This window comes from Arachis hypogaea, chromosome 19, assembly GCF_003086295.3.
Source record: "Arachis hypogaea cultivar Tifrunner chromosome 19, arahy.Tifrunner.gnm2.J5K5, whole genome shotgun sequence".
In the NCBI taxonomy this organism is placed as follows: domain Eukaryota; kingdom Viridiplantae; phylum Streptophyta; class Magnoliopsida; order Fabales; family Fabaceae; genus Arachis; species Arachis hypogaea.
The window spans coordinates 143979444-144003606 of NC_092054.1; the positions used below are offsets into that span (position 1 = coordinate 143979444).

Consider the following 24163-nt stretch of genomic DNA (forward strand, 5'->3'; position numbering starts at 1 on the left):
AAAAGGTTTTATAAAAAAATGTATTAATAAGAATTTTTAAAAAAATTTATATCAACATTGAGTACTAAAAATTCTATTAAAATAATACAATAATATACATCAGTGAATATAAAAAAAAATCTGAACAAAAATATTCATACTATTAATATGAAAAATAAATAAAAATAGATAAAAAATCAAAATTTAACAAAGAGTACATACAATAATATTAAAAAACTATTTATTTGTAAAGCATAACCATGTAAAAAAAAAGAGTTCTATGTGATCTTATTTAGTTTCACTTCATTAGCAAATACCCTGTTGCTTAGGCGGATGTGATTTTCTCATATTCGTGTTATTTGACTGCTTACTTTAATTTAATGATACACTAGATGTCTTTTTTTAGCTCTATAGTCCATAACATGTGTATTCTTCTTTTCTTCACTTCATCTTATGATTGTTGTTGATTTTATTTATTAAGATTTTCAATTTATCATCTCCTTTAGTTATCTTCCTACTTAACTTTCCTAACTATATTGATATATAATGTTGAAGCTAGTTAACGTAAAAGTTATCGATCTCATTAGAAATGGAAGAAGGAGATTACCAGATATCACCAAAGCTTGCAAGGGCAAATAGAATTTTTATAAGAAGGCAGAAGAGGGAATCAAATGTGGTATTTCAAGGTTATATAATCTACCTCTTATAAATTGTATCAAAAAACTGCATAGTAATTTTGATATTTTATATATTGTCCAAAATATACATCCATTGAATGCTATTTTTTTGATGTACAGAAGTTTCAAATAGAAGTATGTTACCACTCAAGAGACCTTCTGTCAATGGAAATGGATCTATGATGTCCCAAAATGAAAACATTCTACAAATGAGTAATGTATGTGCCAATGCATCAAGTTCAAATTTTTAGAATGCAACAACAACTCATGGTCTTGCGGTTTCTATCAATACTATAGAACACCACTGTCTAATATATCTAATGGTCAGCCTCTTTAAATTTCCATTTAAGTAGTTTTTAATGAAGGTCTTATTTTAAGTTTTTTATGCATTTAATTTTTATTACCTTCCCACATGTATACATTTTGCTAGCTCAACAAATTCATCCATCGAACAAGAGATCTGGTGTTCAAATTCATGAAAAGGAGAATACTATGTTGGATCAGATTGTTGTTTCCAATGATAGAGAAAAGGCGAAGCTTATTTCAAATTCATCTAGCAGTGATCCAGTTTCAGACATATGTGGTTTTAAATCTTCCTCTAAATTTAAGTATGGAACCAATGCAGAACCACGTTATAGGTATTTTGATGAATCTGATTTGTTTTTTTCTTAGTTCTTTTATGCTTTTACTTCCACGTTCTTCTTTAAATTTGTATTTTTTTTTGTCACTGCTCATTCACAACGCTATTGATTTAGGATTCATGTTTCTATTCATGCTTTAATTTATTAGGAATAAGTGTCCGTTGAACCCCTCGACAGAAACTTTGAAATCTGTTGCGTGTAGTACATGCAACATGTTTAATGAATCTCAATTAAACATTCATCATTCATCATCTAATTCAGTGGATATTTCTTCTATTCAAGAATATTCTAATGGTGAAGAATATGAAGGTCAAACATTATTTTTTTTATTTATTTACTTATATGGTATTTCTTTTTGGACATTTTACATATTAGTGAAATTTTTTTGTGTGCAGTAATCGATGGTTATGATGATATTGCCTTAGATGAGGATTTCGCCATAGAATCAGATGAGATGGATGTCAATAGTAAGTGATGGTTGGTTTCATTAGTGGCATTTATTATTGTATTATATATTTCAATTTAATTTCCTTCTTATATAGTTTAATCTATCTACCTATTTATTTGTCAGACCATTTTTACCAACATTTTGAGCAGGATGTTGTTGTCGTGCATGAGGAAGGTATGAAGATTAAATCTTAGAATTTTTTGACAGCTATGTGTGGCACCTTTTACATTTTTTCGTATTAATTTGTTTTTTGTTGTTGTGAAATTTCTATTCTATGTCGGTATAGAATACTGGGATGCTGGTGATCCTATTTATACATGTGTATTTTGCAATGCCAACATGTGGGATAAAAGAGGCTTAGTAGGACTAATGGCCATGCTAGACTGCATTTTGGTCTATGTTGTATGGATGGAAAGGTTGAATTGCCTGTTCTAAAGTTAGCACCTGAGATTTTACAAGATCTTCACTTTAAGGATGATGACATGTCGCAATACTTTAAGAAGAACATTCGATTATTCAACTCTATGTTTTCATTCACATCTATGGTTGGTAGAATAAACAATAGCATAAATAATGGAATTGCGCCACCCACATTCTTACTAAGTGGTCAGAATTACCATTGTGTCGGGAGTTTATTCCCTTCAGTGAATAATAGCCCAAAGTTTACACAGCTATATATTTATGATACAGATAATGAAGTAGAAAATTGAATTAATGCTGTTCGGTAAGTTTGCTTTTTTATTTTATTTTAAATTAAAAGTTGGAGGTTTATGCCACAAACATTTTTGTTTTGGTTTGTTGTTAATTTTTTATCTTTGTTGCAAAATTTTTTAAAAGGCAATCTGATTCTAGCAATGGTCTTGAAAGGGTCATTGTTGCTGAGCTAAAGAGTATGCTTGATCTCCATAATCCCTTGGCCAGTACATTTCGATATGCTCAAAAATGGTTTAAAGAATGCAATTCCCCTGATATAAGAATAAAGTTGATTAGGAGAAGAGATACTGATGGTAGGCGTTATAATCTACCAACTGCATCCGAGGTTGCGGTAATAGTCATTGGTGATATTGATGAGTCCTGTTTGGATAGGGATATAATAATTGAGTCACGCTCTAGCCAGCTTAAAAGAATTGATGTTCTTCACCCGCAGTACCTTACATTGCAGTATCCTTTACTGTTTCCGTATGCAGAAGATGGATACAAAATTGGAATTGAAACTTCCTATCAATATAATACTGATGGTTTGAAGAAGAGAAAAACTATTAGCATGAGGGAGTTTTTTTCATATCGGCTACAAATGCAGTCTCTCGATTCTCCTATTTTGTTGCATTCTGGTAGACTGTTTCAACAATTCTTAGTGGATGTATATACGATGGTTGAGGCTGAACAATTGAACTTTATAAGATTTAACCAACCAAAGTTAAGAGTTGAAAGGTATAAAGTCCTTCATGAGTCTTTGGTAAGCGGAGAAGCTGATGCTGTTGCAACTGGCCAGCGTATTATTCTGCCAAGCACTTTTACTGGTGGTCCAAGATACATGTTTAATAATTGCAAGGATGCATTTGCTATTTGCAAGTATGCTGGATATCCTAGCTTTTTTATAACAATTACTAGCAACGCTGAATGGGATGAGGTCAAGAGATTGCTTTCTGGAACAGGATTATCACCTCAGGATCGTCCTGATGTTGTTTCAAGGATATTCAAAATCAAGCTTAATAATCTAATCAGTGAATTTAAAAGTGGCATTCCTTTTGGCAAAATTGTTGGATGTAAGTATATTTTGTTTTTTATATGTTTTTGTTATTCATTAGTTAACATTCATGCTTCTTGAATCTATTATTTTTCATATTTTTGTAGATGTTTGCACGGTTGAATTTCAGAAGAGAGGATTACCTCATGCACACATATTGTTATTCATGCATCCTACAAACAAGCCAAAGTCTCCATCAGATATTGACAGGTTTATTTCTGCTGAGATACCTGATAGGCTCCGTAGACCAAGGTTATATGCCGCCGTAGAGAGATTCATGGTTCATGGGCCTTGCAGTCGACATAACAAAAATAGTCCGTGCATGGTAGATGGTCATTGTTCAAAATATTTTCCTAAGAAATTTAGGTCACGTACTGTTATTGATGAAGCTAGATTTCCAAAGTACAAGAGACCAGACAATGGTCGCACGATAACTAAGAGGAATGTTACCATTGATAATTCCTTCATTGTTCCATACAATCCGTATTTGTTGTTGGCATATGGTTGTCATATAAATGTCGAGCATACATGCCAAACTTCTGCCATCAAGTATCTGTTTAAATATGTGCACAAGGGCAATGATCGAGTAACTGCTTCTTTCTATCAGTCTTCTGTTGACTCATTCGCTGGACAGGTTGTGGATGAGATACGAAATTATTATGATTGCCATTATATATCATCATGTGAGGTAGCTTGGAGGATATTTGGTTATGATATTCAGATAAAGGAACCTGCAGCTATTAGGTTACCCTTTCACCTTCTTGAAGAGCATGCTGTTATCTTTAGAGATAATGACAATATTCAAGATATTCTCAATCGTGTAGATGGCAAGTTGACAAAATTATTAGCATGGTTCCTTGCTAATAGTTTATATCCTTTTGCCAGGTTGTTGACTTATAGTGAGTTCCCTAACAAGTTTGTATGGAGGGATGATGTTTGTATGTGGGTGCCACGAAAGCAAGGCTTTTCTATTGGTCGATTGACTCAAGTCCCGCGGGAAAATGGTGAAGATTATTACTTGAGACTTTTGCTTAACATACAGAAAGGATACACAAGTTTTGTTGACCTTAGAACTGTTGATGATGTTGTCTATGATACATTCAAGGAAGCATGTTATGCACTAGGAATTCTCCAAGATGACAAGGAATTTGTTGATGCTATATTGGAAGCAAGTTTGTGGGCATCAGGGTCTTATATTCGTGACCTTTTTGTTATTCTTCTTCTATCAAATAACTTTTCTCGTCCTGAATTTGTTTGGCAGTCATGTTACCAACAATTATCTGAAGACATCCTATATATTCATAGAAGAAATCACCGTTGTGAAGGTTGTTGTCATATTTCTCTCACTAAAGAGTGCATAATTATTTTTTTGCTATTGCATTTCTTATTTCATTTTAAGTAACTTCCATTACTTAGTTGTTTTATTTGTTGTTTGTAGAGCTACAATTATCAGATGAGCAGATATTGAATTTGACATTGGTTAACATTGAGAAAAGACTACAAGCAAATGGAAGATCTCTTAGAGAATTCTCTACACTGCCGTATCCTGATATGCAAAACATTGATGGTATTGATGATTGATTCTTAATGGATGAGATGAATTTTGATAGGAAATTACTACGTCAAGAGTTTAAGGATTCTTTGAAATATATTACTCACGAACAGAGGAATGCATATGATCGGATATTGAATGCTGTCACCATGGACCTTGGTGGATTTTACTTTGTTTATGGTTACAGTGGTATTGGGAAGACTTTTCTCTATCGCACGTTATCTACATCATTAAGGTGTAGTGGAAAAATAGTGCTAAATGTTGCATCAAGTGGTATTGCTTCACTATTACTCCCTAATGGACGCACTGTTCATTCTAGATTCAAGATTCCACTAAACATAAATTAGGATTCGGTTTGTAACATTAAACAAAGTTCTTCCCTTACTAAGCTTCTTGCTAGAGCCAGTTTGATTATATGGGATGAAGCTCTGATGCTTAACAAACACTGTTACGAGGCTTTAGACAAGTTATTGAAGGATATTCTTAGATTTGAGCAATCCTACAAACCTGACATGCCATTTGGAGGAAAGGTTGTTGTCCTAGGTGGTGACTTTAGGAAGATCCTTCCAGTCATACCTATGGGATCACGACAGGATATCGTGCAATTAGTTCATCATATCTATGGGATTACTGTAATGTACTAAAGCTACGCAGGAATATGCGTTTATCTTCTTCATCATGTTCTCAAGACAATTGCGAACATTTGGATTTTGCTAATTGGCTTATTCATATTGGAGATGGATTGGCTGGCGATTCTATAGATGGTGAGTCTGAAGTTTTGATCCCGAATGAGATTCTCATTGATGATACTGACACTGGTTTTGAAGAGTTCATACAGTTTGTCTATCCCATGTTGATATAACTTGACCAACACAGATTATTTCAAGGAACGATCAATTCTTGCTCCCACTCTAGAAGTTGTTAACGAGGTGAATAACAGTATAATGAGTCTTTTACCTGGCGATCAGAGGGTATATCTTAGTTCTGACTCTTTGTGTGTTGAAGAAGGTAACATGGAGTCTCAGTTAGACACATTTTCACCTGATGTGTTGAATGCTATTAATTGTTCAGGATTACCTAAGCACCAGCTATGCTTGAAAGAAGGTGTACCGGTCATGTTGCTAAAGAATATTGACCAATCTAGTGGTTTGTGTAATGGTATCAGGTTGCAGGTACGTCGTTTAGGTAATCATGTAATTGAGTGCATTGTATTGACTGGAGACAAAGCAGGTGGAGTTGTGCTTATTCCACGCATGAACATGATACCAAACAATGACACTCTGCCTTTTAGATTCCAAAGGAGGCAGTTTCCGTTAATTGTATCTTTTGCAATGACCATGAACAAGTCACAGGGTCAAACACTGGGCGTGGTTGGGTTGTATCTACCGACAACTCTATGTTGCTCTATCTAGAGTGAAATCAAAAAAATGTCTTAGAGTTCTAATTCAGAACAACGGTTCCATGCCCAGGGGTAATACTATAAATGTTGTATTTAGGGAAGTTTTTAACAATATAACTTGAATGGTATATCATATTTAGTGAGAATATTCTAGTTGTTTCATGCAACGACTTTAGTGAAAAGTGCTATATTTGATGTTGTAAAATAATTCGCATTCTTCGACATTTGTTTTCTTCTTCACCGACATTTCTTTTCTTCTTCAACTTCTTTTGTTAATCTATTCCCGTGCGTAGCACGGGTCCTTCCCTAGTCATGATGTATAGCCGAGTTATAACGGCGATATTACAAACTTTATTCAATCTAACAATCACTTCCCATTGAAGAAAAATATTAGTAGTCTTTGATTAATTATCTAGTTTGAGATTGGAATTAGGATGGCAGTAAAATTAGGTATATTTTTTTCTGTTATTTTATATATTATTAAGTTTTTTAAATTAAGATATATGATAAATATTGATGCCATTATATTGAAAATTTTAATTTTTCAAATTCCAAATTTCAAACAATTATAAATTCCTATATCTTCTTTGAGAAATTGGGTAATTTTGCTGATATTACCGTATGGTTTTAACTTTTAAGCGTTCCAATAATCCAATAACATAAGGTGTTATAAGCACTCACAAGCTATTCAGATCTACCACCGACAACAAAACTGGCCGATTGTTTTACCAACCCATGATTCCCATAGCAGACAAAGTTGACCCATGCTTAAATTCACACGTGAGTGAAACACTTGTGAGATCCTATATACTTATACCCTAATCCAAAGCAACCACATTGTCCAGCAAAAAGTTGAATTCACCAGCTTGATTCCCCCCAAATGGTGACCAACTCAAATAGCATGACTTGTTAAATTTCATGGTTAGCTTGACTTGTTTTTATCATGTGATTTTATTTCCTCTTTTTTTTTTTTGGCATTTCCTTTTATTTTTTATAAATTATTATATGAAATTGAAGCATGCATGCTTACTAACTGAATAAAAAAATTGTAATGTTTCTCGCATATTGGTTGCATGCATATTATCCATTTTTAAATTAAAATAATTAAATCGTTCTCAATGTATAAATAGTGACACATATCTAATTAATTTATAAATCTTGCTAATTTTGTGTTCTAAAATTATATTTTAAGAAGATCATAAAAAAATTATTTAATTAAAAGTTATTGAAAAGATTTCTTTTTTTTACATTTTAATACATTAAATATATAAAAGTTTTATGAAAATTTATTATTATACTCTTAAAATATATTTTTTAAAACATAAAATAATCAAATCCCTTGTATATCCACTTCAGAAGAAAAAGAAAAGGAAAGAAAAAGTGATATTTATTAGTAATACAAGTAGGAGAAGGAAACAAAATATGTGGTTCTTACAAGTTGGAAGTTGAATCTGTTGCTTCATTTGGACCACAAAAGGACCAAAAGGCCCTTGAGTTTACTTTGTAACCTTATCCAAGTTGCTCTATTGAAGTTTGGTTGGTGGCGGGTATTCTAGTCAAAGTAACATCACACAGTTGACAAGTTACACCCAATAACAACAATCATAAAAACCAAATCCAAATACCAAACTCTAAAATGATTCTAATTTATCCAATTAAATTAAAATATTTTATCCTCACAATAATTAATTTGAAAAATTATTTCCATAATATAGTTATAAGAAATTTCCAACAAAATTTCACAGGGAAATTAATAATACAGTATAAAAAAATTATTCAAATTTCAAAAAAGGAAAGAAAAACAAAGAAAAATCATATATTTTTTTTATTTATAATATTTTTTGTTTTTGGTCTGTTTCTAAGACAAAGTAGCGACTCGCCACAGACACACATGTCCAAAACAAAAACCCCAAGAAATTTCGAAAAAAAAAAAGGGAAACAGAAGAGAGGAGAGAAAATGACACCTTTTGTTAGTTCTTGAAGGTGAATGCTTGTTTTAATTCATACCCATTTTCCAAAATCGTAACTTTGAGTTCTCTGCTACGTTTGCTCCTTCGGTTGATCTCTTTTTTCAGCTATCTCCAGCTACCATGAGCTAAAGCACGATAAGGGTATTGCTTAAATCCTTTTTAATTCTTTGTCTTTATTTATTTATTTTAATGTAGATATCAGAGAAAATTGCGAATTTTTTGGTTTGAACTTGGTAGTATTTTCTATTTGGGTTCAGATCTCAATTGGGTTTGTGATTTTGCACTTGTTTTGCTGGATGCATTGTTCAGTGATGAGGAAATGTTAATATGTTTTGTTTTTGTTTTGTCTCTTACTTGGAATTATTGGGATTCTCATTTGTGCTATGTTTTTATGTTCTTATGTTCGTGCCCGTTAGTTTTTATTGTATTCTTGATGAAGCTGTGTTATCTTTGATTATAAGTTTGAAAACCAACACAATTATTGAACTGTGTAGTACTGTAATGATGTGAATATTGATTTATCAGCAGGAGATATTAGCCCGAACAAGGGTTTTTGATAGGTTTAAATTCTTTTCTCTTTATATATATAAACAATGTTGAGTAGTTAGTTCAAGTGAGTAAGATTTAGGTTATTAATGAGTAATGTTTATGTGTTCATCTCAGTGAGTTTCTCTCAGATCTGGAAGAGAAGCAGGTTGAGAAGTCCCATGTTTATCATTTATATTTCTTGTATTGAAATATCGATCAATGGATGCGATTTCATTAATTCATTTATGGTCAACAGTTTTTCAGTTAGGAATAGTACTTTTTCTAGGATTTAGATTAATAGGACATCTTCGATTGTTAGATCCAGATTGGTTTGATTGCTTTAGCAACAAGGATTTCTCATGGGAACGCTTAATTCTAGTTGAAAATGAACTCTGTTTGGACAAGTATGTATAAGGTTTTTTACTTTTTTACATTTATCAGATGCAGTTTAGAAGATGTAAGAGGTAGCTTCAATATAATTCTCTTCTCTTAGTGTAGAAGTTGGCATCCCTTTATTTGAACTAACTGGAATTGAATGACAATATGCATTTGTTAAGCCAAAAGTTTGAGCTTGCAAGGTCCCGAACTTGAACACATAGTAGGTACATGGTGAGGTCTTGTCCATGTTAACTTGTTAAAAACTTGTCATATACAGGTTGTGTCACCGACATATTCGATAATACTAAAGTTTGAGATCATAATCTTTAGATAAATGATATCACATCTCTCATTTGCCGACATTTGAATGAATGTTGGTGAGAATAGTTGGTGAATTAATTGTTCATTTTACTTTACTATTGATGCTTTATTCCTAGTTTATTGTTGTGAACAAATACAAAGTACATTTCTGTTTTCATGCAGAAGCAGTAAATGTGCGAAAGTATTTTCCAGATCCTCTGACATTCACACGGCAATAACTGTAAGGAAACTTGGAGGTACTTATAGTCTTTACAAGGAAGCAGTTATTAGTGTATTTATTGTATAATTATTGTGGGGAATGGTCGTTCCCTTCGGATGTGATGGAGGTCTGCATTGAAAGTTCCCATTCCAATGGGAAACAAATCTTGAAGCATTCTAAATCTGCAGATGAAGCAAAAAGATCCGGTGATAAGGCCAGCTTAAGTTCTCATTCCAATGGGAAGCAATCTTCCACTTTCATTAATCATGGTAAGTTTGTCATTGCAATTAGAACAATATTGAACTTAATTGGTTATTTTCCCTTTAGGTATTGGATTTCAAGTGTGAGTCCCACGTCAGTTACGGCTGGATTAAGTGGGCTCGATTAGTGTAAGTCCCTCCGTGTTCCTCCCGAACATTATGTAAATCAGATAGAATATTGTTCAAATACCTAACTCATTGAGAAATAGTTAGAGGGAAGAAACAAGAAAAGAAATAGTAGTAGCCTTGTCATAATTTTCTGTTTTCTTTTTCCAATTTCAATTTTCTGAACCTTTCACCAATGATTTTATTTATGTTTATATTTAATTCCTCTAAATTTTTACTTAAAACCTACTGTTGATTGATATATTATGCAGCTGCAATTGCTTGGCATGAGAATAGAAGGAAGTGGATTGGTGATAAGTCTCAAAATCAACCAAGAATAGCTAAGGAACCCGTTATTAGGTATACCTTATAGCCAATTCCTTTTTTCTTTTGTGTTAACAATTGGATCAACCATTCTTATCATAGATATGATCAAAAGCTTTTGAAGAGTTTCATATGCTAATGGTTTTTAGCTAACATATTACTTTGGTGTAGCTTATTGAGACAACTGTTGAGTTATTTTAAATATCTTCATTGCAGTTGGTCAACATCATACGAAGAGCTGCTTTCCACTAACGAACCTTTTTCAGAGCCGATACCCTTACCGGTATGAATCTAGGCAAAGCATGAAAAATTGAAAATGTGTACCTATGCATTCATATGGATGTCAAAATGACTAGGGAAAAGTATACTAAATGTCCCCAACGTTTGCCCCGAGTTTCGATTTTGTTAAAATTTGACACATTTATTTTTCCAAAGGAAAAGTATAGGTAAACAATGAAAATATTAAACAACATGAACAATGGATATATCGGATGTTCAATTCACTATGTGTACGGATGGTTATTCTAATATTAAGATTTAGGTGAGTAATTTGGAAATGTAGTGTGTTTTACTTGAATTGGACTAATTTTAGAATCCATTGTTCATGTTGTTCAAGAAAATCATTGGTTACCTAGTATAACCCTTTTCCAAATTTGCCGATTTGCTTCTCATCCTCCGAATCGCTCTCTCGTCCTCCGGCCAACCATTGCCACCACCAATAACAACCACACAATGACACCAAGCTTCAGTAAATGAAAATATACTGAAGAAAGAGATGCTACAATCTTACTGTTTCGACGCATAGTGGTAGAATTGAAACCATATATATGATTAGATAATAGCAAGTAGCAACCTATATATACAAAGGAATGATTCAATTGTCTCGCTCATGCAGGAGATGGTAGATTTCTTGGTTGATGTTTGGCTTGATGAGGAAGGCTTCTTTGACTAGATTGTTGGCAACTTCTTAGATACATGAATGATTGGCGACTCAGAAAAAGAAACTGTGTAAAGCCTTTCTAACCTGTGTTCTCACTTCACTTACTGATCAATGATCATGATATGTTTTAGAGAGGGAAGGAGCTAGTTCTTGAGGATCTTTATAGTTTCACTCTTGAGGGTTGATGGGTTATTATTATTTTCCCCAATTGATCTAATACCAATTCCATTGTTTGATGATGGGAAATGAGTAAATATATATTCACATCATGTATCTATTCAGTTTATTTGTGTCTGATGAGCCATTAGCTAACATACAAAACATGTTCATGATGATATTAAATCCATTTTGTAATCAATACTTCTTAAACATGCTACCTTTTTCTTTTGCTTTTTATTTATTTATCTTTTTTTTATATAAATATTTCTATATAAATATCTACTAATTATTATAAACTTTTGATAAAATAGAAAAGTAAAATAATGACATATTGAAAAAGACATGCTAAAGTGCTCATCGAACCTGATCAAGCTCTAACCTAGAGTTTTATTGTCCTTGTGAGTAAGAATCTAAATTCTTAGATGAAGTACAAGGGAAGGAAGGTGATGAAGATAAAGCTTGCAAGACTCATACTATATTAGCTTAAACGTGCAAACTAATGATCATTAATTCATTATCAGTTTTAGCTAACTTTTGCAGTTGCACGTTTCAAGTGTGTTGCATGCATTTTATGCTAAACTATTTAACCTCTCATAGTTTCACAAACTAGTACATCAATCTATTTTTTAGAAACTTAACTCTATTTACCTATCCACTATACCTAAAAAGAAAATTGAAATTAGCATAAAAATGTAAAAGAAATTATGATATTCATACTTATGATAGATATTCAGACTTCAGAGTTTAATCCTGATTTATTAATAATATCATGATTTTTTTTAATTTAAACAAGGAACTTAATACGATTTTGTTAAGCAAACAAAATTCCTTCTCTCTTAAGCAACCCCCCATGATAGCTTAGTTATACTATATATTCGTCATTCGATATTCTATTAGTAATGTTTTTCCTTTTAAAATTTATTAAATACAATATTTTAGTGAAAAGAATATAAATTTAAATTTTGATACACTATTAACTACCTTTATCATTAAGTGTACCAGATTTAATATCACATCAACAAAAATAACTAATAACTATCTTTAACATTATCCAAAAAACGAATATAAACGCATCAATATTAATCGGTAAATTCTTTATAACTAATAGTACTTTAGAATAATTTGATATTTTGATGCATTACGGAGGGAATAATGTTCAAGGACGTCAATGGCTGAATGTCAATGAAAATTTCACAGTGCATGAATGCATGATGATGATAATGATGATGGCATACATGCTTCTTAACTGTAACTAACAGTCCATCCTCTCTCTTTCTCTCTCTCTCTCTCTCTGGTTCACAAAACCTCACTCCCACGCAACGTAGCAACACTCTTCCTTTATAATCAGCTTCCCACAAACGCGCTGTTTTCTCTCACACACACACTTGTCTGTCTCTCTCTCTCTGAAAAATGGTAACCGTCACGCGCCCTCTCTTCCTCCTCGCAGTCGCTGCCGTTCTGCTGCTCCTCTCTCCCTCCGCCGCCAACATCGCCGACGATCTCCGCCTCGCTGGCGACTCCAATTTCCCCTCCAATCAGGCCAAGAAGCTCATCAGAGATCTCAACCTCTTCCCTCGTGAAGATGCCAACATCATTCAAAAAGAATCTCCTAACAGGGACAGAAATGCGAAGATCGTCGAGAAGCCGTTGAGGTTCCCTAATTTTGTGTCAGGAGGGATCTCCGTCGACGATTTGGGCCACCGTGCTGGCTATTACCCCCTTCAGCATTCTTATGCAGCAAAGTAAACTTCGCTTTCCTCTTCAATTTTCAATATATCGTCTACGACGTAATTTTATTTGAACTTTTTTTTTTGGCGATTAACTTAGTTAATGTTATATTTGGTTTTTCCTTCACTGTACCCTATGTTTTTTATGCTGACATATGATCCCTAGGGCCCAGTTTATTCGTTGTTATTTTGTGTTTGGCCTTATGTTATGTTTGGGGTTTAGACAATAAGAATTAACAATATAAAAGGGCATATGAACGTGTTCAGAATTTGAAACACACTCTTATTTGAATGAATTAAACAAATGATTAAATGAACATCGAAGTAAAGGAAGAAGGAAAACTCATAAATTGAAGATTTACTGCTTATGTAAATTCGTAATCTTCTCCATGTTTCTGTTAATGGAATACACTGGTAACAGGGTATAGAGAATAAATGTTGAAAACTAGTGATCACATATTGTGGAATTCTATATTCTGTAATGTATTCTTCTAATAATCCTTCTAATTGCTAAATAATAAAAATATTGAACGCTTTGTATTTTGTAAATGTGCTTAATAATGTGAGACCATAGAAGATAAAATTAACGAAGAAAAGATATTTTCCTTGTTTAAAAGTTAGGAGGATGATTTGTTTTAAGAGGATATAGCTAAAACAATATTCGTTACTATGTTTCTGCTAGTTTATTTGACAATTTTGGATGTCACAGGATGTTCTACTTTTTCTTCGAATCACGGAACAACAAGAAGGATCCTGTGGTGATTTGGTTGACTGGTGGACCTGGCTGCAGTAGTGAGCTGGCTCTGTTTTTTGAAAATGGTCCCTTCAAAATTGCTGACAACATGTCCCTTGAGTGGAATGAATATGGTTGGGACAAGGTATCACATGTTTTGATGTTTGTTGTCTTTCAACTGCTATCTATGGTGTTCTGTACATGTGATCACTAGCTTGAGAATCGAACCCTGACTAATTGCTTGCTTGATAACCTTGCAGGTATCAAACCTTTTGTATGTTGACCAGCCAACTGGGACTGGGTTTAGTTACAGCAGTGATAGTCGTGACATTCGTCATGATGAAGATGGCGTGAGCAATGACCTGTATGACTTTTTACAGGTACTTGTGGTTACTCTTTAAGTATTAATTAATGCAAAGTTCCTTGAGCTGTTGTGGGGAATACATTTCATTAGTTCTGGGACGGTGGTAGTGTTTCTGAACTCCTTTTAGCGTCACATAGTTTCTGTTCTGAGAAAAAGAAAAATTTGCTAAGTTGCTGCCGAATTTGTATGACTTATGAATACCTGGCTTGTTCTGGCTTTGGTTCACCAATCATATTCTGAGCATGTTTACAATCTTTTCCTTGTAGGCCTTCTTTGCAGAACATCCAGAGTATGCAGAAAATAACTTTTATATCACAGGTGAATCATATGCTGGGCATTATATTCCAGCTTTTGCAGCTCGTGTCCACAAGGGAAACAAAGCTAAAGAAGGAACTCATATTAACCTGAAGGTTCGTAACATTAAATAATGAGCTATTATTACTATCAAACGGTAAGAAGAATCGCTTATCTTATTTGAAGTGGTTAAACAGGGATTTGCCATCGGCAATGGGCTTACTGATCCTGGAATTCAGTATAAAGCTTACACAGATTATGCACTGGACATGGGCTTAATTCGGCAGGCTGACTATGATCGTATAAATAAAGTGATGGTTCCAGCCTGCGAATTGGCAATAAAGCTTTGTGGTAATTTTACATGTGACATACTTCCATTCTCCTCTTTAACGGAGCATTGTTTCTTCTCATGTTTATATGTTAAAGGTCAGGGTTTGCTTGGGTCTAATGGAATATAAATTGCTTTTAGACTTAATTTAAAACGATAAAACTACATTGTTTTTATAATTAGCATGTGGTGGGGAAATACTTTCTGTGATCATGCTATGTAGTCCTATGAATCAATAAAATGTGCACAGCCACAGCCTATGTAAATTATATAATTTTGTCTCTTAAAAGTTTGTATTATTATAATTTATATACTGCAATCATTTAATCTTCAGACATAAATATTTGTGGTAGTACTTTATAACTATCTTAGCGAAATCATCTTACTTTGTTTATATTATAAATTGATATTCTATAATAAGAGCTTTGATTTTTCATTTAAGATTCAAAGACCAATTTCATTCCCTCAATCTTATTGTAAACCTATGGCTTGTTTAGTTGTTTCTACTACCTTTTTGCTTAATATTTGTTTTAATCCTTTCAGGAACTGATGGAAAAATCGCATGCACAGCCTCCTATTTTGTATGCAATACAATATTCAGTTCCATCTTGGCACGTGTTGGTGATATCAATGTGGGTAACACAGTTGCTTCCTGTTCAATATGGCTTAGATTTCAAAAGTATTTTATATTGTTTACTTGATAAACCTAAAATGTATTTTATATGGCCGTCTTGAACAGACTTTTTATAGTTATTTTCTATGTTGCTTCTGCAGTACTATGACATTAGAAAGAAATGTGAGGGGAACCTTTGCTATGATTTTTCTCCCATGGAAAAGTTCCTGAACCTAAAAGCTGTCCGAGATGCACTTGGGGTTGGGGATATTGATTTTGTATCTTGCAGTACTACAGTTTATCAGGCTATGCTGGTGGATTGGATGAGGAATCTTGAAGTTGGAATTCCCACTCTTCTTGAGGATGGAATTGATTTGCTTGTTTATGCTGGAGAATATGATCTCATCTGCAACTGGCTCGGTGTGTGCCCATATGTAACCGCATTTTAAATCTGTCCTGAAGTGTAATATTTCATTTTTTAAGACATTTTTTCAATGTCTTGTACTGATTGGACTTCTCTCGGTCTTATGAATTCAATGAGCAGGTAATTCAAAGTGGGTTCATGCAATGGAATGGTCTGGCCAGAAAGAATTTGTAAACTCGCCCGAAGTTCCCTTCACTGTTGATGGCTCAGAAGCTGGAATATTGAAGAATCATGGAGCTTTAAGCTTCCTTAAGGTATGTCTCACTGAGATAGTTGTGTTGTGAAACTCTCAATAATTATCTAGGACAATCTCACATACTATATGAAATACATGTACAAATGCAAATGCTGATTCAATCAACTTTGATATTATGTGTAACAAAACAAACAGGTGCACGATGCGGGTCATATGGTTCCAATGGACCAACCAAAGGCTGCATTAGAAATGCTGAAGAGGTGGACTGAGGGAACCCTCTCTAAATCCGGAGATGATGCGCCAAAAATGGTTGCTGATATGTAATATCTTTTTCATTGCAATCAGTGTAGCAAAAGGGTAGATTAATGACCATCAACTATTTGTATATGCTGCTTTGGATGTTAAGCCTTTTCTCATGCCATAACTTCATAAGGAAAAAGCACCCATTTCTGTGTATAATCCTTAATTTGTTTCAATTTTTTTTTTGGTGTCTTCGAAAGAAACTAGAACACGGGAGCCAAAAGAAAATACAAAACAAGAATCAAATAGGCACTACTAAGTCCCTACGGAGAACGTCTCCTGATGTCAAGGCTCCAGCCACTCCACCAAATCAATCCTATCCCCAAGTCCCTTTTTTATCTAGCAGGTCAGCAACTAAATTTGCTTTCCTTCTTACCAGGCGAAGATGAACTTTCCAATTCAAAGCCAGCAACTCTTTAACTTTCAATACTAGATCATCATCAGTGTTAGTCGGCGGATCAGAATCAAATTGAAGTCTTAGATCTCCATTGAGTCAGTTTCGATTATGACCGACTTGAACCCACACTCCCAAGTAAGAACCAAATCCCTCCAAAGAGCAAAAAGTTCACACCTGAAAATTTTCCAATTAGGGAGACATCCTGAGCAACCTTTTTTCCAAGTTCCATTTTTATCCCGAAGAAGACAACCAAATCCCGCAAAATTGTGCTCATGGAAATTGTTAGCATCACAATTTATTTTGACCATATCTTTTGGAGGAGGAGACCAAACCACACTATCCTCAGGTTCATGAAGGAGGCGGTTTGAGCGGCTAAAATTTTCCAGCTCCTGAGCAAGTCTCCTGGCAGAGAAGACAATCTTATGATCAGACCACTCCTCTTCGCGATTAAAAATTTGCTGATTTCTATGACGCGAAATCCACCATATACCAGCGAAGAAAGTGAAATCACCTAGCACAATCCGGCGCCGAAAAATATCCAAAGGGTTCACTAAACCAGTCATAGATCTGCCAATGCCAAACAAGGACACACCCAGAATGGACCACACGTTTCTAGCTCGATAACACTCAAAAAGCAGTGAAAAGCCGACTCTTTCTGACCATTGCAGCGAGGGCAGAGATCCGACATCGCCATCCCGCGCCGAAATCGAAAGATGTTGTGCCCAAGGCTTCCTAGATGCAGAGCCAAACAAGAACCTTCAACTTTTCTGGAATTTTTAGCGCCACAACCAGTTCCAATTTATGTGGGTATCCCAATGATATCTCCTTTGCAAGAGCCAAATATATCCCTCTTTTGTCCAGTATGTTTTGGTGGAGGATGAATACCACCACCATCCAGGGTTACCACCAAATGTGAGGAGTCAAACCAAGAAAGAAATTTTTAATATCTAGGGAAAGAGGAGTGACCAATGAATCCAAATGTCAGATAAAATTAAAACAAATATCCTCTAACTTACTATGAATATATGAAATGTGGACATAAGGGTAGGGGTGGAAACGAGGCCAGGTTTTGCTCTTAACAGGTCTGGCCTGTCATACAGTTGATTGGCCTGAGCCTGGCCTGCAGCTAAATACTAGGTCTGGCCTGTTATTTAGCCTGGCCTGGCCTGAAACCTGTTAAAAGGTCTAATAATTTTTTTTTTTTTACAAAAATAAAAATATTATTTAAAAAAATTATTTTTTAATAAAAATAGTTATATGTAATATGTCATATATTTAATATTTATAAAAAATTTTAAACTTTTAACATATTTAAAATATACACAAATATTTATAATAAAATATAATAAATTTAAAATATCTCATAATTTTATTAATAATAAATAATTATTTATATATTTAATTATATTTTAACAGGCCCAGGCAGGCCTGATAGGCCTATAAGGCTAATTAGTGACCCTGCGCCTGGCCTATTAATGTATTAAGGCTTTTAAAAGAGCCTGGGCCTGTACCTATTTTAAAACAGGCCAGGCTGCAGGTCCCTGGCAGGCCGCCTGGCCTTTTTCCACCCCTACATAAGGGAGAAGTTATCCAATATAACCAAGAGGACTCCAGGAATCATGCCAAACAGATTGATGAAGGGAGCCTATGCACCAAGAAAAACCATCCTTCAAAAAATTAAGCGCTAAAGCGATACTACGCCAATAGTTAGAAGCATTTTTGGGAATCTTAAAATCCAAGCTATAACAACGCTTTAGGTATTTTTTTGAAAGGAGTTTGACCCATAATTTATCCTTACAGAAAAGAACTTGTCAGACCAACTTACCTAACAAAGTCAAATTCACATAGTGAGCATCCCTTAAACCAAGGCCACCAGCTTTCTTGGGAGCAATTAAGAGTTTTTCATTTAACTAAAGGAAGTTCCTTACCATTGCTCTGACCTTTCCATAAGAATTATCGAGTTATAAAATTAATTTTCTCGCAAGCATAAGAAGGGAAGAGGGATATTTGCATCTGATAAATGCGAATAGAAGTAATAACAGATTTAATTAAACAAATCCTACTAGTTTTATTCAAAAGCCGACTTTTCTAACTCGCAAGTCTACTTCGAATCATTTCAATAGCATCATATGCCCCTCTTCTAAAGCCATGAGAATGATTAAGATCAACTTCAAGATACTTTTTCAAATTCTTAGTAAATTTGATATTAGAGATGCTAGTAAACATGCACTTGCAAATAGATGAGATATTCTTTGAACAGAGAACCTTTGATTTGTGGAGGTTAACTTTCATGCCGGAAGCCTTGTAGAAAGTGTTGAGAACATCCATAATCAATTCAACTTGAAACTTTGTGGCCTTGCAAAAGAAGAGGAGGTCATCAGCAAACATAAGGTAAGAGATAGACGGTCCCCTCGAGAAACAGCTACCAGAGACCAAATTTCATTTGAAACTTTAAGAGCAATTAAGCAAGCTAACTGCTCTATCCAAATCAGAAAAAGGTAAGAAGACATGGGGTCTCCTTGCCTTAAACCACACTTAATGCAAAAATTTGTAAGCACTACAAGAAAAGCGCTAAATACCGTCGGATTCATCAAATAAATCCACTGGTAATAAAGTTACCGTCGTCCTAAAGTTAACAATATAAATGTCGCCGAAAAACTACTTATCGGTGGATTTTTTTTGTCCGATGCTAATCACCGGCGAATTTTCCGTCGATTTTTTCAATAAATTTGTCGAGACTGAGTTGATGATTAAAATCCGACGGTAACTTTGACGCCATTTCACGTGTTTAGGCGCCATCCGACAGTAAATCCTATAAAAATATTTTTTTTATTTTTTATTTTTTTGGCACAGTTAAGCCATAATTATAGTCAAATTAAAACTCTTGTTAACAAAATTGTTAGCATAAATCTAAATTTAGCAAAAATTAACAAATTATTTTATTAAAAATAAATGGTCTGAATACAATAAAATGTCACATAAGTAGAATACAATGAAGTAGACAAAAAAAAAATGAAATCCCTATAGATCCCGGTAATCGTCATCGTCATCGTGGTGGTCCCCCTGCTAAGGTAGTGGAGTAGGCGCTAACGTCGGTGCTCCACCAGCAGCGTTGCTATTGGAACCAGCAGTGAAGCTGCCTCCAGCACGCATCTGCTAGTTGTACTCCTCCATCTGCTCTCGTAACCGATCGAGTTGCTCCATCTTCTCCGCCATGTCCGAACTGATGGCACAGCTCCTCCCACGCGTGCAAGAAGGTCGTTGTACCTCTGCTCAGACTACTCCGCTTGCTGGTGAAGCTCCTGTGTTAGTTTCTGCACCTCCTCCCTCAAGTCAACAACTTTCTAGGGATCGGCAAGGCTGGTGGCAGAGGCAGAGGAAGCCGCCAACATGGAGGAGCAGAGGCCACTGGTAAAGAACGAACCAACCCGAAGCGGCAATTATTGTGGGTTCAGAGGTGGTCTCGCGCCAAATCCTATCAGGATCTACCATTGAGGTCTCGGAGCCGGCTTCATCGTTCCCACTAGGCAGCTGAGATTGCTGGGTCGCAGCCTCCAACCTCTGCGTGTAATCCTCCTGTGTCACACACATCGTGATTAGGATAACAATTAAATAATTGACTTTAAGCCAAATAAATTTGAAACTTAGGATTAATTTAAACTCACATAATAGGCCGCTTGACGTTAGGATTTTTGCCAGTAAAGAATTTCATAAAAACAGTCGCGTTGTAGATATAGTCTCTAAACCGACAGAAATTCCTTCGTACAAACATTTTGGTTGTCACAAGTAACAAACCCCTTTTAAAATTGATAACCGAGTATTTAACCTCGGGTCGTCTTCTCAAGGAATTGCTGGGAGGTATGTTCTTATTATTGGTTATGAGTTTGTAAATTGGGGTTTTGGAAGTAAGGAGGGAATATGTTATATGACAAGTAAAATAAAATAATAATAATAAAATCTCTTGGCAAGGTATGAGAAATTGGAATTCCTATCCTAGTTATTCTTATCAGGTGTGAAGAGAATTGGGTTTTAATCCCACTTGGTCAGCCTTTATTAAACAAAGGAAAGTTAAGTGGACTGATTAGCTTGATTATCAAGTCCTAATCAACTCCTGTGGAGAGACTAGCTTTAGAGCAATCCTAGTTCAATCAGAATCTGCCAATTTTAATCACTTGCTGAGTTTGATAACTCAAGAGTCACCAATTATTTAACCAAAGCCAAAAGGGAAGAAATTCTATTTGAATGAAAATAATTTGGATAAATCGAGAACATTAATAAATTAAAGAGAGCAATCATAAGTCTGAAATACCTCAAGATATATTAAATAGAAAATCAATCTAAACATAGAGAGTCATAAACAAAATTGAGAAAAGAAATAAAAGAACATTGAACCTGGGATTGAGAATCACTCCTAAAACTAAGAGAAGTCCTAAATCCTAATCCTAAGAGAGAGGAGAGAACCTCTCTCTCTAAAAAACTACATCTACTCCTAAAATTGTGAATGTGAAAACTTGTTTATGAATGGATGCATTCCCCCACTTTATAGCCTCTAATATGTGTTTTTTGGGCCGCAAACTGGGTCAAAAACAGCCCAGAATTCGCTGGTTGCAAATTCAAACACGCTGATTTTCGTCACTGCGATGCGGCCGCATGGGCCACGCGGTCGCGTCGCCTAGCGTTAGGGAAACTATGGCATATTATATATCAAATCGAAGCCCCGGACGTTAGCTTTCCAACGCAACTGAAACCGCGTCGTTTGGACTTTCGTAGCTAAAGTTATAACCATTTGAGTGCGAAGAGGTCAGGCTGGATAGCTTAGCAATTTCTCTAACTTCTTGTATTCCTTCCACTTTTGCATGCTTCTTTTCCATCCTCCAAGCCATTCCTGCCCTGTAATCTCTGAAAACACTTAACACACATATCAAGACATCTAATGGTAATAAGAGAGGATTAAACATAGGGAATTTAAGGCCAAAGAAGCATGTTTTCAATCAAAGCACATAATCAGGAAGGAGAATGTAAACTCATGCAAATAGTATGAATAAGTGGGTAAAGAGTTGATAAAATCCACTCAATTGAGCACAAAATAAACCATAAAATAGTGGTTTATCAACCTCCCCACACTTAAACAATAGCATGTCCTCATGCTAAGCTCAAGAGAAGCTATAAAGAAATGAAGAGGAATGGTAGAATGTATGAAATGCAACCTATGTATATGAATGCAACTACATGCTAAGATGTTTCTACCTACTTGGTTAAAAATAAAAAAATCTTTCAAGAACAAATATGAACTGGATTTCACTAATTCAAATCATAAAAATGAAGCACAAATAGACTTGCAAGAAGAAAATAGCTTATGAAAGCAGGGAACAAGGAATTGAGCATCGAACCCTTACTGGTAGTGTATACACTCTAATCACTCAGGTTTTTAAGGTTCGATCTCTCAATTCTCTACTAACCTTGCTTTCTAAGGCTTGCTCTTCATCTAAATCAACACAAATTTAATGCACAGATACATATATCAAGAGGTCTTTTAAGGGTTGTAATGGGGTTAGGGTCAAGGTAGGATTGTATTTGGCCAAGTGGACTAAAATCTGAATCCTTAATTAACTTAAACTTTCTACCTAACTTAAACAATCCATGTAATCATAATACAAAATCTAACTGTCCATTAACTATGTTTTCCACATATTCATGCATTCAAATTTCAAGTACAGTACATATGCATTGCTTTCAACACTTAACTTTGGGGCATTTTGTCCCCTTTTATTTATTTGCTCTTCTCTTTTTTTTTATTATATATTTTTTTTCTTTTCTTTTATTTTATTTTATTTTTTATTTATTTATTTATTTATTTTTTGCATATGATTAAATTATTGAATGCATGAACATGTCCTAAACATTTCTTTCACATTTTCAGAAAATTCTAACATACTCAATTCTCAAACCAAATGTTTTCAATCCCACTTTTCCCCACACTTAATTCATGAGCACTCTCACTAGTCTAAGCTAACCAAGGATTCAAATTAAGGACATTATTATTTTTCTGCTTAGAGTTAGTGATGAGCTAAAGTAAAGAACAAAGGGGTAAAATAGGCTCAAAGTTGGTTTGCAATGGAAAATAAAAGGTAAGGCCATATGGGTATGTAAGCTCTGTGAAACAAAGGCCTCAATCATATAAGTGCATGTATACATCAAACCATGGAAATATAGAATTAAGCAAGACAAAGATCACAATTTTAGAGAGAAAAATACACACTAAAACAAAATTTTTGGTTGATAAAATGCAACCAATTCAAATAGGCTCAAAAATCTCATAGGTTTTGTGTGCTCGAGTTCTAAACTATGTTCCAGTATAATATCTCTTCAAACAAGTGTAACATTAAATTTTATTCAAATTAGTGAAATACTCTTAAAAGGTTTCTTGAAAAAGAAAATATTACTTCAACCAAGTGGTAAAGTATGCATAAAATTAAACAAACAAATATGCAATCAAACATGCAAATGCAACAACTAACAAGGAAAATAAAACATTGGTGTTTGAGAAGGAAATACTAACCCATGGAGATCGGTATCGACCTCCCCACACTTAAAGATTGCACCGTCCTCGGTGCATGCTGAGATGTGCAGGTGGAGGGGTTATTCCAACTGATGCTTTTCTTCAAGGAATGTGCAGATGGACTTGTTTGTCTCCCCTTTTAGAAGTTTCTCCTTTTTTTTGTCTTCGGTGGCCAGTCTGAAAGAAGAGAAAAAGGAAGAAAAGTAACCCAAAAATAAAGATAGAAAATAAATAAAATATGGGTGTTGATGCCAGATAATAAGGGTCTCAATTACATGGTAGCTACAACATGCAAGTGAGAAAACAGTAGAAGTACATGACAAAGCAAAAGTGCAAAAATTTACAACAATAGGGAAAAGAGTGTGGGTAAGGAGAGATAATATAAATTCATGTCAATGTAAAAGTAATACAGGTATAAAATATTTGCATTGATATAAATAATATTATCTAATAAGAATAAAACAAGTCTCTAAGCACCTAAAATAATTCAAGAGAAGATGCAACAGTTAAATAAGAAAATTTTAACACCAAAGGAAAAATAATGAATTTAGAAAAGAGAACAAAAGTATGCACAAAATTAAGATGCAATGAATGAAGTATG

The 24163-nt window shown here is 34.4% G+C and overlaps 3 protein-coding genes across 4 annotated transcripts; all 3 read left to right on the forward strand.

Moving 5' to 3' along the window:
• The first annotated feature begins 568 nt into the window (after positions 1-568).
• On the forward strand, positions 569-5073 carry LOC112778952 (uncharacterized). The gene is made up of 9 exons (XM_025823213.1): positions 569-665; positions 1087-1294; positions 1446-1606; positions 1693-1764; positions 1869-1919; positions 2032-2161; positions 2583-3511; positions 3600-4817; positions 4931-5073. Exons 1-9 carry the CDS (start codon positions 569-571, stop codon positions 5071-5073), a joined length of 3009 nt encoding a protein of 1002 aa, XP_025678998.1.
• A 3004-nt stretch (positions 5074-8077) lies between these two features.
• Positions 8078-11839, forward strand: LOC112775023 (uncharacterized). Of its 2 annotated transcripts, none has more exons than XM_025818492.2 (5): positions 8078-8554; positions 9803-10108; positions 10477-10564; positions 10745-10811; positions 11424-11839. In XM_025818492.2, exons 2-5 carry the CDS (start codon positions 9961-9963, stop codon positions 11478-11480), a joined length of 360 nt encoding a protein of 119 aa, XP_025674277.1. In that variant the 5' UTR covers positions 8078-8554; positions 9803-9960; the 3' UTR covers positions 11481-11839. The 2 variants fall into 2 exon arrangements, with proteins under 2 accessions (XP_025674277.1, XP_025674278.1); XM_025818493.3 differs by having other exon boundaries at positions 8331-8554; positions 9809-10108.
• Positions 11840-12522: 683 nt separating this feature from the next.
• Positions 12523-16765, forward strand: LOC112775021 (serine carboxypeptidase-like). The gene is made up of 9 exons (XM_025818491.3): positions 12523-13369; positions 14064-14232; positions 14348-14467; positions 14718-14861; positions 14943-15096; positions 15617-15705; positions 15848-16106; positions 16231-16364; positions 16502-16765. The coding sequence occupies exons 1-9, from the start codon at positions 13038-13040 to the stop codon at positions 16628-16630; spliced, it is 1530 nt and encodes a 509-aa protein (XP_025674276.1). The 5' UTR covers positions 12523-13037; the 3' UTR covers positions 16631-16765.
• The last annotated feature ends 7398 nt before the right edge of the window (positions 16766-24163 follow it).